This window comes from Taudactylus pleione, unplaced genomic scaffold (assembly GCF_031769625.1).
Source record: "Taudactylus pleione unplaced genomic scaffold, aTauple2 ptg000296l, whole genome shotgun sequence".
Lineage (NCBI taxonomy): Eukaryota > Metazoa > Chordata > Amphibia > Anura > Myobatrachidae > Taudactylus > Taudactylus pleione.
The window spans coordinates 11,313,951-11,330,304 of NW_028284698.1; the positions used below are offsets into that span (position 1 = coordinate 11,313,951).

At 45.0% G+C, this 16,354-nt stretch overlaps 1 protein-coding gene across 1 annotated transcript in view; it reads left to right on the forward strand.

The window, feature by feature from the left end:
* CAPN6 (calpain 6) overlaps nt 1–12,842 on the forward strand; it is a 218,343-nt gene extending 205,501 nt beyond the window's left edge. Inside the window, exon 13 of the mRNA XM_088482849.1 lies at nt 12,660–12,842. Coding sequence (XP_088338975.1) covers nt 12,660–12,842 — 183 coding nt within the window. The remainder of the gene's footprint in view (nt 1–12,659) is intronic.
* The last annotated feature ends 3,512 nt before the right edge of the window (nt 12,843–16,354 follow it).

A 16,354-nucleotide genomic window follows, 5' to 3' on the forward strand; every position in this document is an offset into this window, starting at 1 on the left:
GTTTTTCTATGGGACTTCTCCATATTTAAGAAGCATAACATTCGCTGGGTATCGTCAGAACTGGGTTTTGTTGGCTTAACATGGGGAAGTCTGTTGCACAAGGAGAGCAGCGTTTTTTTTTTTTTTTTTTAAATCTGCTACTGGAATACCAAGTGCATGAGTAACCCTGCAGAACCAGGACTGGTCAGTACAGTCATCATACCTCTTCTAGTCATTATCACTGGGGAGCTGAAATTGCATTGATAGATTTTCACAGCAAATCATTAATCATACTCAGGGCTGCTGAGAAATCCAGAGGACCTGGGCAGAGTATGGACACGCAGTTAGCCTGTGTAAAAAATTAAACATGCAGTGCACATGACCTAGTCAGCAAGCCAGTGCCCTCAGACTCCTCTCCACCCTTTTCTGCACCTTTGATGATCTGTGGCACATCATGGGTGAGGATGGCCCAGGTGTGTGGGTTTGAGGCTTGGTGCCTTCACTGTGATGTCTGCACCATAATGGCAAGCACAGAGAATCACATCCTCATGCACCAACCACTTCACAGGAGAGATAAGGAGGTTGTGTAGACTTCCGGTGGGCGGACCAAACGACCTGGCCGCACTTTTAATGGGCTCTCAAGCCGGCTCCATATAGCCGAGACATAGCGCCGCCGGAGAGACTCACTGCCTCACCTAAAGCCACCCTGAGGTCTCTAGGATAACGCGGGTAAGAGCGGCGCATGCCCCGGCCCCCCGCACTGCCCCACAACACCGGAGTACAGCCGCATTGGAAAAGCGGCACTGCCCGCGGCCGCCATCTTGGATCGCGGCCGGGCATAATTTCTCCCCTCCCCACTTTCAGCAACAGCCACCGGAGCTATCATTAGACCCATAGGAACAAGCGGGACGCCTGGACACCGTTTCAGGGACGTCCCTCAGTTACAAGCTCCCCGCTGGCCACACATCACCCGCGGCCGCCATTTTTTGAGACCTGATTAAGCTGCTGCAGCAAGCGCTTACCTCCTTTCACAATCCTCTCTATTTGCTGCTCACACCAGGGAGCAGGGTGGTGTTGCTGGGTCCTCATACTGTGATCTTGTCTTGTCTGGTCCAAAGATAGTGCTCACAAGCCATACTATAAGTTTTAATTTACAGACCCAGTGTCATATATATCCTGAACACCTGGGGCTCCCCCTAGTGGCTCCTGATTAAATCGCACATCACATCCCTATACCATGGAGAAGTTTGTGGCCAGACCACAGCGTGCACCTAAAGGTCAAACTACTAAAGGGAAAGACAAAAATGTAGCTCCATCATCATCTCCTGACTCTCCTACTTCACCTCCAGCTGACAATATTCTGGACGGAACCTCTAAATCGACTCAATTTAGTACCGCCTCAATAGCTAAAGCCCAAAAAATATCCGAGCTTCTTTCTCCCTTGCTTGACAAAAAACTGTCCGGCCTCAAAGAAGCTATAGAATCAGCAGTTTCGCAACTTAAGGAACATGGTCGACGCTTTACGGAAGCAGAACAACGTATCTCCAATGTTGAAGATGAGCTAACAGAGGCACAAAGCGTAATACGTACACAGGAATCAGCGATCTCTGCTATGCAGGAAAAATTGGAAGACTTAGAGAATAGGAATCGCCGCAACAATTTAAGGTTAATAGGCCTACCGGAATCTGTTAAGCAAAGAGATCTCATGGATTTCGTCTCTAAATGGTTACCCTCTGAGCTCAATTGCTCGGCTTCTTCCAATACCCTCATCATAGAACGAGTTCACCGCATAGGCCCTGACCGTGCTTCTGACCAGAGAAGACCTAGGCCTGTCATAATGAAAATGTTGAACTACCTAGACAAAACTCGCATACTGGACGCCTACCGCAAATCAGAAGGCCTCACCTATCAGGGACACAAATTGTTGTTGTTTCAGGACTTCTCGTATCAAGTAGCAATGAAAAGAAGGGAATACTCTACTATTTGTAAAGCATTATTTGATCTGGGACTGAGATTTGCATTAATGTACCCTGCGAAGCTGAAAGTCCTACATAACGGCAAACAACACTTTTTCGATTCTCCATCGTCTGCAAAGACTTTCCTGGACTCTCTAACTGACCAAATCACTCCTCAAAATGATATCGTGACTTAAGAAGATACATTTAATTGTACAAATCCGTCTCCTATCGCAAACATGGAGAGTTTGTTATTGGAAATATATATCTTATGCTTGTTTTCAAGATTTCTGGTTATTTTAACAACTGCTAAACGTCAACGGCAGAATTGTCAAGATAATCTCTGGTTTGTTGTTTTCTCCCCTTCCTTTTACACATTTACCATTCCTCCTCTTTCATATCCCCTTTTTTATTTTCTTTTATTTCTTTTTTTCAATTATCGATACTTTTATACCTCACTGGGTTTAAATAGGCCCGTAGAGCCTTATTTTTTGGTTCTTAAAATTTTCAAAAATTGTAGGACTGCATTATGTTTGTTATATTCCATATATTATGGCAGGTCATGTTTTTGTTTTTGTGTTATGTGTATTTTTGTAATGGCACTTTCAAGGTTTTACTGCAGGCGCTCTCTGCATGCTGGGACTGAGAGCGTGATGGTCTCTTTACGATGGTTCATTTTTTTGATCTACAGAACAGGTATAGGATAACACAATGTCTCACTCTATTGCTGATCTCACTAAAACACAAAAAAACATAAGATTTTTAACTTGGAACGTAGAGGGTTTAAACACCCCGATTAAACGGCGTAAAATACTACAACAACTTAAAAAATTTAAACCTGACATAGCAGTGCTACAGGAGACCCATTGGAGACAGGGTGACCCTAATACTCTTAGAGACTCATGGATAAAAGATTATACAGCTGCATCTTTCACATCTAAAAAAAGAGGGGTGCTGGTGATTTTCCATAAATCTTTAAAATACACAGTTGTAGACTCGATCCTGGACACCGAGGGCAGATTTCTCTTTCTTAAACTGAATTTAGAAGGTGAATTAATCACGCTTGTCACTTTGTACGCTCCCACAGGTCACAACAATGCATTCTTCTCCGATCTCTACGCCCGACTCCAGAATTGGGCAGAAGGCGCCCTCGTCATAGGAGGAGACTTCAACACTACTCTTTCTCCTAGTCTGGACAGAACGGGAGCATCCGGTGAGTGGCGGGGCAGCACATCTCCAACGCTACAACTACTAATTGAATCCCTCGCCCTAGTAGACCCATGGAGACACCTCCACCCCTTAGCACGTGATTACACGTTTTACTCCCACCCCCATCACTCCTCAGCTAGATTGGACTTCTGGCTGGTCTCAAGCTCATTAATTAATAGGATTCAAACATCTCATATAGAAAACATAGTCATCTCCGATCATGCGCCTACATGGTTCACGTTACAACTATCTACCCCCAAAACATCTTCCTTCAATTGGAGATTCCCCTCATACTTATTCACTTCTCCAGACTTCAAAAAATACTTAGAACAACAATTTCTTAATTATAATAATGATAATGCTTCTCATATTGGCGACATATCATTGTTCTGGGCCGCATCTAAACCAGTAGTGAGAGGGCATATTATGGGATATGTTTCCCATAAACGCCGTAAACTTAACACACGTTTCACGGAATTGAGTAACGCCCTATCACAATCGTATGCCATTATGCTGCAAAATAACAACACAGAGACACGGCGGAATTATTTGAATAACAAAAATTTATATGACACATTGTGCACTGAAAGAGCCCAATATTATCTAGATTTCCAGAAACATCGCTATTTCCGTTGGGGAAATAAAGCGGGCAAACTGCTAGCTAATATAGTGAGAAGTCAGAAAACATCCTCTCCCATTCTTTCTCTTAAAGGTCCCCTAGGATCATTACATACCAACGAGGACATTGCGGCCTCTTTCTTACAATATTACACAGACTTATACTCCGCACAGGATGATAACCCTGTTCTGGGGATGAACTTTTTGAAAGAGGCTAATCTACCTTCCCTCTCTGAAGAGGCCCGCGACTCCCTAACAACTCCTGTTTCGGAGTTGGAGGTTGCTCTAACTATCAAGTCCCTGGCCAACGGAAAGACACCCGGCCCAGATGGCCTTAGTGCCGAGTACTACAAAATATTAAATCCACTTGTAACCCCTCATTTAGTTTCCTTATTTAATTCAATATTGAAGGGAACCTCAACACCACCAGACTTTAACCAGGCCCGAATTATCCTTCTCTTGAAACCTGAGAAAGACCCTACGCTGACCCAATCATATAGGCCAATATCTCTGCTCAACCAGGATTTTAAAATCCTCACTGGTATTATCGCTCAACGTTTACAATTAGTATTGCCACATCTCATACACACCGCACAAACTGGGTTTATGAAAGGACGACACTCAGTGATCAACGTCCGACATTTGATTGCAGGATTAACTAAATCTCACCAAATGAGAAATAACCAAACGCTCCTTGTCAGCTGCGACGCTGACAAGGCCTTTGATAGGGTGTCGTGGAACCACCTACTGCGCATCTTCCAGCTACAAAATTTTGGTCCCGAATTTATTACATTATTCAAAACAATATACCACACCCCTATAGCATTCCTAACAGTTAACGGCCTGAATACTCCATCCCTTAGACTACATAGGGGAACCCGACAGGGTTGTCCCCTATCTCCTTTATTATTTAACCTGGCTTTAGATCCTCTTATCCGCACCTTTTTGCTATGTCAACAATGGCAGGGAATAAATATCGGAAATAATACTTTGAAAGTCTCCGCGTATGCGGATGACATTACTGTATTTTGAGAACCCACATTCTGCCATACCTAAACTCCTTCATATCCTGAAAGACTTCCATATTATCTCTGGTTTTTTGATAAATTATAACAAAACAGAGGCCTTGGCCCTACACTCGGACGTCACAAAAAACTGGAAAAATTCTTTCCCATTTAAATGGGCCAAAACAACTCTAAAATACCTAGGCCTTAATATCCCGGCACATCCCTCCGCCCTATACTCAGTCAATTTCCCTGCTTTAATACAACGTACACTTTTAGATTTTAAAAAATGGAAACATCTCCCACTCTCATATCTCGGTAGATGTCAATTAATTAAAATGATATCTTTTCCTAGGATTTTATATCTTTTTCAGATGCTCCCCTTGCTTCCTTTAGAATCTGATTTAAAATTGATTAACAAAGCGATCAGCAAGTTCATTTGGGCGAACAAAAAACCCAGGATTTCATTATTCAAACTCAGACAACCACCTGCTTTAGGCGGAAATAATCTCCCTTGCTTAAAATCTTATGCTATTGCGTCAAATTACCGATACGCAATTGACTGGATTAGAGGAACAAATGGATTTGCTGACACGCTAATAGAGCAATCTTTTAGTGTTGAAATGCCATTAGCTAGTTTGCTACACACACGACCCTTGTCCTTTCCACCTCACGTAGCACAAAATCTACTACTACATACTACATGCTTGGCGCCGAGCCAGAACTCAAATGAGAGTCCCTCCCAATGTCTCCTTGTTCCTTCCTATCGGCCATAACCCAGGGTTTGATGCTGGTTTTCTAACACAGACTTTCAAAACCTGGAACACACAGGGATTGCGTTACATATATCAATTATTGGATCTCTCCACAATGACTATTTACTCTCATAACCAAATACAGGAAAAATTTCCCTGTATCCAAATCCCTTTATTTATATATTTCCAAATACGTAGTTATGTCAATACTTTACTCCCTAAAATTCCCATTATACCTGGGAAAAATGGTTTGGATGATGTGCTGTCTCGCTGCCTCTCTATGTCATTTTCCACTTCTATGCTATACACCTATATACGCCGGGAAATAAATTTGGAAGTGGAGACGGTGGGATTTGCCAAGTGGCATTCCACATTCCCTAACATACCCCTATCCACCATTTTGAAATCTTTTGTTAGACTCAATAAGCAATTAATTTCGGCTTCATACGCGGAAATGCAGTATAAATTATTGCATCGTGCCTATTTCACCCCCAAATTAAGACTCATCACAGGTACTTCCACAGACTCAAATTGTTTTAAATGTGGTCAACCTGATGCGGATCTAATGCATTGTATGTGGCACTGTGCGGAGGTACAGAGGTTCTGGTCCTTGGTACACACCTATATTTCCACCAAGTTGGGAATTGCCTTTGAACTAACACCCGAGTGGGCTATGTGGGATATTGTACCATCATCTGGATCATCCTGTGCCCCTGGAGGTGCCCGTCTATTACTAGCAAAGATTGCAGCAGCTGCGAAAAAAACAATATTATCTCAATGGATATCCACTGACACTTTAACACTCAGTCTTTTACAACCTAGAATTACGCACCTATTTAATATGGATTGGTTAGAACTATCCCTTAATAAAGACAAGGAAGCAGAGAAGTTCTTTAATATTTGGCTCCCATATGTTCACACATTAACTCCTCAGGTTAAAGACACGCTTCGAGCTGCAGTTCAACTTACAGCCTGGTATAATGAAGAAACCTTGTCTTCAGGTGAACCACCATTTTAATTCCTGTATTGTTACGTTCCTCATGGATACATTGTATTGCACATCACTGTTGTGGTCCTGTTGATGTCTTGTCATTTTCTGATCAATATGTTATATTGTTTATTGCGGTTTTACAATAAAAATATGTTTTAAAAAAAAAAAAGGAGGTTGTGTAAGTTGTCTATTAAACTTCCCCAAAATTGTGAATCCCCGTGAAATTTCTGAAACGTAGATAAGCACTGCATCTCAGGGCCGTAACTAGGTTGGTGCTACATGTGCCATGGCACAGGGCACCGCAGGGCAGGGTGTGCTGCTTGGGCCTATGAATTTTCTGTTTATAATAATTCTCACTTATAGTTTCCTTTCCTTTTATCCCTGGCATCTCCTGGCCACCCCTATCTCCTCCCTGGCCGACTCGCCCTCCATCTGGCCACCTAGCCAAGTACTTTCAGTCACACCCTCTTTTATGTGACCCACACATTTCAAAATACTATCATAGCCTGGACTCAAACCTTTCACCTCTCACTTGACAGGCAAACACCTTACATGGAGCTATCTGTCCCACAATTTATGATGGCAACCCATGATGCCACACCCCTTTTTCAGGCACACATCTTATGTCGCTATTTGAAAGATAAGGAAGGGGGGCGCCAATGCTCTTTCTGGCCCAGGGCACCAAAAAGTCTGATGCACGTGCTGCTGGAGCCGACCTGCTCATCTCAGCATATGGTTCAAAAAAATGCTATTTTCAATTGTAAATTAGGCCCAATATGCGTTTAACTCAGCATTAGTCCCAAAGTGTTAAGCATATTATATTGCCACTTATCAGCCCTACTGAACATAAACCCCCTCATTGTAATTAATTTGCACGGTGACTCCAGGGCAATACAAAATGTGAAAAGTACCCTTATCAAAGAGATTGCAGGAGGAATAAATCCCTTTTGCTGTGAGTCAATCTGAAAATAACCTAAACTCCATACAGTATTAGTCTGATTCAGGACCCTGGGACTTATTCAGAGATGGCCGCCATACTGATATTTTTACAGTTGAGCGATTATTGGCAGTCTGCGCATGCGTTTAAGTCACACCGCGCATGCATCAAGGTACATCACTGTAGCCGCTTGCAGTGACTATTTACTTGCAGTGTGATTGACAGGAAGCATTTGGGGGAGGTAACAAAGAGTGGCACAAAGAACGCAGGCGTGTCACGACCATTCCTGGGGCTTGTTACATCCTGCGTCTGCGATTCCGTACACTAGAAAATTGGCTCCAATATCTCAGTTACCATGGCCATTCTGCGAGACCATAGGGTTACTTGGAACTGCGATAATCAAAGGAGCTGCAACCGATGCTGCGTCTTTGTATTTTACTTGCACCAAACTACCAGACTACTGGTTTAGAATGGATGGTGATTTGGGGAAATGGAAAGCCCTGCACCGCTGTTTAAACTAGGTGGGTAGGTTTGCTGATAACCACCCTTTGTAGCTCATTTATAAATTGTATAAGAACAGCAATGCTTATAGTTTTACCAATGCCCTCTCCGGTGTTTTACCAAGTTGAGTATGCAAAAAGCCAACGCCGGAAGCCCGACTATGCATAATCCTGACTGAGCAGGTAAGTCACCTAACCCTACCCTTCTCCCCCCTGTAGGAGGTGAGGAGTGGGGGAGAGCATTACCTGTCATTGTGTGTGTGAGTGTCCATTATACCTGTGCCCGCAGGGGCTGTGTTCTCCCTATGCTTTATCTCTCGGATGGCTGTGTAATTTCAGTCACAGGGTCGCCCTATTTAGTGCTGCATTGTTTTACCAAGTTATCTAAACTAAATCTCTTTACTTGCTCCTAGAGAATAAATATTGTCAGTTATGTTTTTTATATAAAATGCATGGCTTATTGGTATTGTCTTTACTTCCTGGTCTGTGCGGAGCTCTGTTTTCATTCCCTTTCCCCATTACTATGTCTTGCTTACCTAACCTAGTGTTTCCTTTGGGATGGGTAAGGGATGCCATCTCTCAGGGTTCTGGCAGTCAAAATCCCAACGCCAGCATCCCGACAGGGATAGGATACCTACACCTGTCAGTTGGTATCCTAACCCTCCCCAGTGCCTAAATCTAACCTCCCCCTCCCTGCACCCTAACCCTCCCTTCTAGTGCCTAACCCTAACCCTCCCCCTAGTGCCTAAACCTACCCTCCCCCACCCCGCTCCCTAACCCTCCCCCTAGTGCCTAAACCTAACCTCCCCCTCCCTGCACCCTAACCCTCCCCTCTAGTGCCTAACCCTCCCCCTAGTGCCTAACCCTCCCCCTAGTGCCTAAACCTAACCTCCCCCTCCCCGCTCCCTAACCCCTAAACCTAACCTTCTCCTCCCCACACCCTAACCCTCCCCCCTATAGCAGTGTTCTCCCCAGGCGCATCGCCCGGTAGAAACAGCCCACCGTCCGGCACTTCCCCCTGCCGCATTCCCAGTCACCCTCTGCCTCCTGGTGTGGAACGCTGGCCTCTAAAGTGACTGGAGGCTAAAGAAGCTTCAGAGGCAAGCGTTCCCAGTGATGCACTGCGCGGGTGACGTCATGACATCACCAGTGACATGAAGAGCTTATCCTGCGCGCCTGCTAGAGCCAGTCACAGCGCCGCCGCTGCCAAGTATGTTCAGGTAAGTTCTGGTCTGGGGCTGGGACCAGTCTGGGTGCACTGCATATGGGGCCAGTCTGGTGGCACTGCATATGGGGCCAGTCTGGGGGCACTGCATATGGGGCCAGTCTTGGCTGGCGCTGGGACCAGTCTGGGGGCACTGTATATGGAGCCAGTCTGGGAGCACTGCATATGGGGCCAGTCTGGGCGCACTGCATATGGGGCCAGACTGGGGGCACTGCATATGGGGCCAGTCTGGGGGCACTGCATATGGGGCCAGTCTGGGGACACTGCATAAGGGGGAGGAGCTGGGACCAGAAAGGGGAGGTGCCAGTACAGCAAGGAGGAGGAGTTAATCATTAAATCGCCCCCCCCCCTAAAAGAACAGTCTTGATCCACCCCTGCCACACAGACACAGAAGAGCCCCTATGCAAAAACACCATTCTGCTGCACAACCCAGTTACATAGCTATAACATATAGGAACAGAGGGCCTGATTCAGACCCGGTCGCAAGCGCTGAGCGCTCGCAACCGGGTCGTTGGTGGCTCAGAGCGCATGCGCACGACGGAGCTGGCTCCGTCGTGCGCATGCGCGAGACCCGGATAGCGACGAGCACTCCGTCGCTCCGGGTCTCGTACCAAAGGGGGCGATGTTAAGTGACAGCACGCCCCCTTTGGTGGGCGGGCCGTGGGAGTGGCTGCCCAAACGGAGGCGTTCCCATGTGAACGCTTCCGTTTGGGGCCGGCCCCACTGACATCACGAGTGATGTCAGTGGGAGAGATTTCGGCTCTGTTAGAGCCGAAATCTCTCTGGGGCTTGCGGCAACGAGACCCTACCACAAGGGTCTCGTCGCAAGCCCGATGGTCGCGATGGTCTTGACCATCGCGACCATCTTCCTGGCAGCTCGCTATAGCTGTGGGTGGTCACCCACAGCTATGCGAGCGGCCAGGAGGCCGTTCTAAAAAAAACAAAGACCGGCCCAGATTCAAAGCGAGCGCTCTGTCAGAGCGTCCGGCTCTGAATCAGGGCCAGAGTACCCAAAAATAACCACCATTTTGTTTCAAAGTGGGGAGTTGTCTTGTATTTTCTATTCTTTCATTGATTGCTTGATGTTGTTCCGAGGCTTACTTTAGATGTGATGGCTGTACACATTTTTTGCTGGACTAAATAAGAGTGTCAGGCAAGTGGAATAAGCAGTAGTTGCAATTGTAACAGACCCCCTGCCACATATGGGGTTAGTGCAAGAGAGAGGCTCCTATTGAGGGGTATGCTGGACCCTAATATGTCTCTGCTGTGTTATTCCATTGAGAATACTCTTGATAAGCATCAATTGGACCACCTCAGAATGCATCAAGAAAGCAACTGGAATACATGGAAAATGTATGTGAACTGGATCCAGTTCAATGAGTACAATTATAACATGCATGTGTATTTAGCCTGAAAATAATAGGCATTCAGTTTTCCTTTAGAATTTGAGTAAAAACACCCACTTCTCTCTGACCTGTTAATGACTCCGTCAATTGGAACAGGTATTTGCTTTCCTGAAGTCTACATACCAATGAATAGGCTTGGCTGTTGATATAATGTTGAGTATTACCAGCTGGTACTTCCAATAAAAAAATAAAAAAAATCTGCCAATTTTTATACATAGCACCAAAAATGCAATGACTGGATTAGTACTTATGACACTTACTTGTAGTCTTCTCAAGATTTCCCAGGATATGTACACTTAGAGATAGAATCTTACTTATCCCAATGCAATATGGATCACATATCTGGTGTCCTATGTGCATTTAATTCTATTTATTTCCTTAGGGAATGCTTATACTGTACAATCTTGCTATACTATGTGTGGTGTTTGTATGTTCTCCCATGTTTTCACAGATTTCCTCCAGGTACCTTGTTATCCTCTCACAATCCAATAACATACAGTAGGTTAATTGGCTTCTAACTAAAAGATAATCCTATGTGTGTGTACATGTGGTAGGGAATATAGATTGGACGCTCCACCGGGACAGGGACTGATATGAATGACTACATATTCTTTGTAAAAGTGCTGCGGAATATGTGTGCGCTATATAAAATAACTATATATATATATATATATATATATAGATATACATACACGTGTGTGTGTATATGTATATATATCTATATATAGATATATATATATTGTGACAAGGTCACTGGCATCATAGTGGAAAGCGGGTATATTTGCCCCAGATTCCTGACCTATGTCTTTTGAAACCTCAGGAAGGTGTTTGTGTTAGGAGTTTTTTTGGGTTATTAGCTTCACAGGAGTGTAATTAGGGTTTTCAGCTTTGTGGCTGTTTTTTAGTGCTGTGAGGCTGATCATTACAGGGAGACCCTGCCTGGGAAAAGGACAGTCTATCGTGTCTCTGTGAGAGAATCGGGTTTATGAAAGCAGGTAAACTAAACCTGGAAAAACCTTCTTATAATTTGTTTATTAGTGAGCTAGGATCACTTCTGTATAGCTAGTGCCAGACGGCAAGGTGTTTATTTCTGTTTATTTTGTTTGTATTGCCTAATAAAACTGGTGGAGGCCAGTTGCACCAGACCAGTGGACTGTGTGATTTCTCAGCTGCTGCACAGTGCCACCAGGAGATGGTACCAGTTCCCCGACCTTGCTATAATATATATAGTACATACAGTACGTGGGTCCAGCACTCCCAATAACCTCTAAATAGAGACACCCGGTGTCCTCACATTTCAAGCTTCAAAATATAAATCCACAACAGGTGCGGCACTCGTAGCAGCAAAAATTCTTCACACAAACATGGAATAACGTTTCAGTGCTTGTTTAATACGCACTGTCGTCAGAATCAAAAGAACAATGTACACTTACCAACTTTATAGAGACGTCACCCTTAGTGCACGAGACGCAAGCAGTCATGGGACGTCATCATAGCAGGACAAGCCTGCCGTGACAAAATCACGTGACCCCTCACCAGACTATAAACAAAACACAAACAGAACTCAAAATACTACTATGTTTTGAAAAAGTATGCATGGACAAAATTTTTTTATACAATGTGATACTTAATACATGGCATGAAGAGAAATTAATATAATCTATGTATGAATATATTTCTTTTGAATGAAACGAGATAATACACATGCATGTTATAATTGTACTCATTGAACTGAATCTTTTGATTCTGATGACAGTACATATTAAACAAGCACTGAAACGTTATGCCATGTTTGTGTGAAGAATGTTTGCTGCTACGAGCCTTTGCACCGGTTGTGGATTTATACATACAGTATATATATATATACACATACATATACAGTATATACACACATATTACTCTGATATCTAGCCTTCTATAGTAGAGTTCATTTTAATTGCTGTGTACATATTCACTGCATTGGATTTGTTAACTGAATCACAACACAGTCATTGAATACCGTAGGCAATGACTCAGTGTAATGCTTTAAGACAGTTTGGCTGCATTGAAATAACATGGCTCTTTCTATTTTGACCCGTAGGTCTGGGGGAGCAATATCTTGTGTGACCAGTTCCTGGGCCAAGTGCTCCTGGCTGCATTGCCTAATGACCCAAAGGAAGAGCAGAGTCTCCAGCTGCACAACAAGGATGGCCAAGCAGCTGAAGAGATGCCAGGTCGGATAAATGTCAAGATTGTCTCCTCCGATGACCTCCATGATCTGTGAATGTGCGAGAGTCCGCCAGACACAGACACAGCTGCAAGCGAGAGACAGTCTTACAGCTCTGTGCAGATGACGTATTGTCTGTTCACATTTCTGCTCCACAGGATTGCTGCAAAAGTGGCACCACAGCTGTATTATCACCAAGGAATATACGTACTATGAAAAAGTGGCGATTCCATAATATAATGTTACATATTTTTACAATTGCTGTAAATGTTAATGGTATAATGATGATTTATCAAGAAATGAGGAAATGTCAGTCTGCCAGGGCTGTAAAGTGATCAGATAGATTTATTTGTATAATTGTAAAAGAAGTTGAAAACCCCATTTGTTTTATTTTGGAAGTTGATTTCCGAGTGTAGGCAAAACCTACCTACAGTAGGTATTAGGGCCACATCATACTTCTGTAAACACTACAGTACGCTTTAATATATGAAGCAATGAGCATGTTACCAACCATGTAACGTCTAATCAATATGCCATATGATCAGCATCCGATTCTGTTCCCTGGGCTCACTCAGCTTCTAACAAATTTCTTTGCATTGCTGTCCATTCATGAGATCTACAGTAGGTACTAGTTTGCCAATCTGTTTGTATAGGCGTCTCCACCTTGTTTGTCTTATTTATTTACTTTTGCCCACCTATGTTACTGGCATAACAAAGTGTCCTGGATCTTTTTGAATTTCAGGTCCTGCTGAAGGAGTTGTCCTGCCCCGGATCCTACTACATAACTCCTATAATGACTCAAATAACTTTGTCACGAAATTGGTATGTAACACCGACTGTCAGGATCCTGGTGGTCAGAATCCCAACGCCGGGATCCCGACAGGGTTAACATATGGACACTTGTTGGTTGGTATGCTAACTCTCTCTCTACCCTAACCCTGCCTTCCCTGGTGCCTAAACCTAACCTCCCCCTCTACGCACCCTAAACCTAACCCTTCCCCCTTAGTGCATAACCCTAATCCTCCCCAAACCCCACTTACCTTCGGCATCCCGGCGGGGGATGTGGTGAGCATCCCTGCAAGCTGGATGCTGTCTGCATCAGAATCTCGAACGCCGAGACAACACCGGTGCCGAAATCTTGACTTGACTCGGGAAGCCGATGTTGTGATCCTGGCAGACAGCATCCTGATCGTAAGGACACCGCAGAAAGGTATCAGCCACGGGGGGGCGACTTAGGTTTAGGCACCCCTGGGGGTGTTAGCATTAGGATGCGGGAGGGGGGAGGTTAGGGTTAGGTTCAGGCACCACCGGGGGGGGGTTTGGGCACTTACCGGGGGGGGGGTTAGGGCTAGGGTGCCGGGTAGGGAGAGTTAGGGGTAAATTTACTAAGGTTCGAGATGTTCCAGATTTGCAATGAAATTCATCTCGCTCCAGATCACCTGAACTCGGGTGATTTAATCACTTTTTATCTCTCAAATTTACCAACATGCGATTTGAGGTTAACGAGTTTGCCAATGGTGATGCAGGTCGAGTTTCTCGGGTGATTTTAAAGCAAGCTCGAGTGAGTTATCTCACCCGAGATTGCAGTGATTTCTCTCTGCACAACTCTCCCTAGCAAGCAGCCTGCACATATCAGTGAGATATGTGTAAGATGCACGTGTTGTACCTGTAAAAAACGGGTTTATTTAAAAAAAATAAAAAACATTACGTAGGGTCCCCCTCCAAAAGCCACAGACTTGCCAGCCAGTCCTGGTTCCTAAAATTATGGGGAACAAAATTAGTAGGGTTCAACTGTAATTTAAGAACCAGCACCAGGCTGCAGGGCCAGTCCTGGTTTTAAATATAGGGGGTGTAACGCCAGAGCCAGGAGACCATATTACCGGGTCTCCAGGGCCAAAGCATTATCACCCCAAGCCGCTCAGGCCAAGCAGGGGATCTCAGGGGAGGTGGGGACCCCTGAAAAAAGGTCTCCTCGTTCCCGAAACCCCAGGCTTGGTCTGAAGCCCGGGGCTCTTCCCGCACCCCTGGGCTGTGGGTACGGGGGTAATAAAGTGTCAAATCAAAGTAAACTATTGTATTTTACAGTGGAAATACAGGTGCCAGCATGCCTGCCCTTTGGCACTTGTGGAACTACAAGTGCCAGCAGGCGGCCGGCACACGTACCTCCACTGTAAAATAAATAGTTAAATAAATACAGTACACACACACCGTATACAGTAACCGTTTAATACACACATACATCAATCACACATACCTGTACCAGCCGGTCTGTCCTCTTCTACAAGTAGAAATCCGTGTGCATGGACCTGCAAAAAAGATCGTATACTCACCTCCATCCTTGCACTGGTCTCCGTAGAATCCAGGGGGGACCTGTAGTTCCACTGTAAAATATAATAGTTTACTTTGATTTTAGACTTTGTTACCCCAGTACCCACTACCCAGGGGTGCAGGGAAAAGCCCCGGGCTTCAGACCAAGCCTGGGGTTTCGGGAGAGGGGGGACCCCTTTTTTGGGGGTCCCCACCTCCCGCGAGATCCCCGGCTTGGCATGAGCTGCTAGGGTGATAATGCTTGGGCCCTGGAGACCCGGTAATAGGGTCTCCAGGGCATCACACCCCGGCTGTTTTGGGTCCGGTGCTGGTTTTAAATAAAGGAGGACCCCTACGCAATTTTTTACCCCCATATTTAAAACCAGGGCTGGCCCTGCAGCCTGGTGCTGGTACCTAAATTACGGTGGAACCCTACTTGTTTTGTTCCCCGTAATTTTAGGTACCAGGACAGGCTGACAAGTCCGGGACTCGTTAGGCTTTTGGGGTGGGACCTCACGTCATTTTTTTCTTATTTAACCGGTTTTTCACTAATTAAAGGCAGAAACATACACATTTACAATGATGTGTGTATGTTTCAGGCTAACTCGCAGCTCAGCAGGTGGAGAGTTAGAAGTGATTTGGGCAGAGAGTTTGCTATCATCTCACCCGAGCTTGTCATCCTGATTCTTGGTAAATTTGAGAGATGTATATTTTAGATGAAAAGTACTTCCGATTTGCCCGATGGTGAGTTGATTCGAGTTCGCTATCTCCCCCGAGTTTTACGAGCGAGGAGAGAGAAATCTCTATCTCACCCGACTTTACCTTTATCAAATTTGCGAGATGAAAATCAACCCTTAAATTACCAGAGATTGGCATCTCGACCAATCATGATTCTTAGTAAATTTACCTCTGAGTATTAGGGTACAGGAAAGGAGGGTTAGGGATATGGGGTAAGGGAAAAAGTACTCACCGTTCCCATCGAGATTTGAACCTTCGGGAAGCCGCTGTCAGTGTACTGACAGCCGGCATCCCGTCCATCTGTATTTCATACCGATTCCCCAGCAGTTGGGATGCCGGCGCCAGGATTCTGACCGGAGGTGGTATTCTGGCGCAGGTAAAGTAACCGTTGGCATCCCGACCGCCAGGATGCCGAACGTATACCATTTGTCACACCCACATCACTTGCCCCTTGTACCTCTCCTCCAGTATGTTACTAGCTGATGGGGCTCTGCGAGAAAGGGAAGTTCCAGTTCCCCAATGCA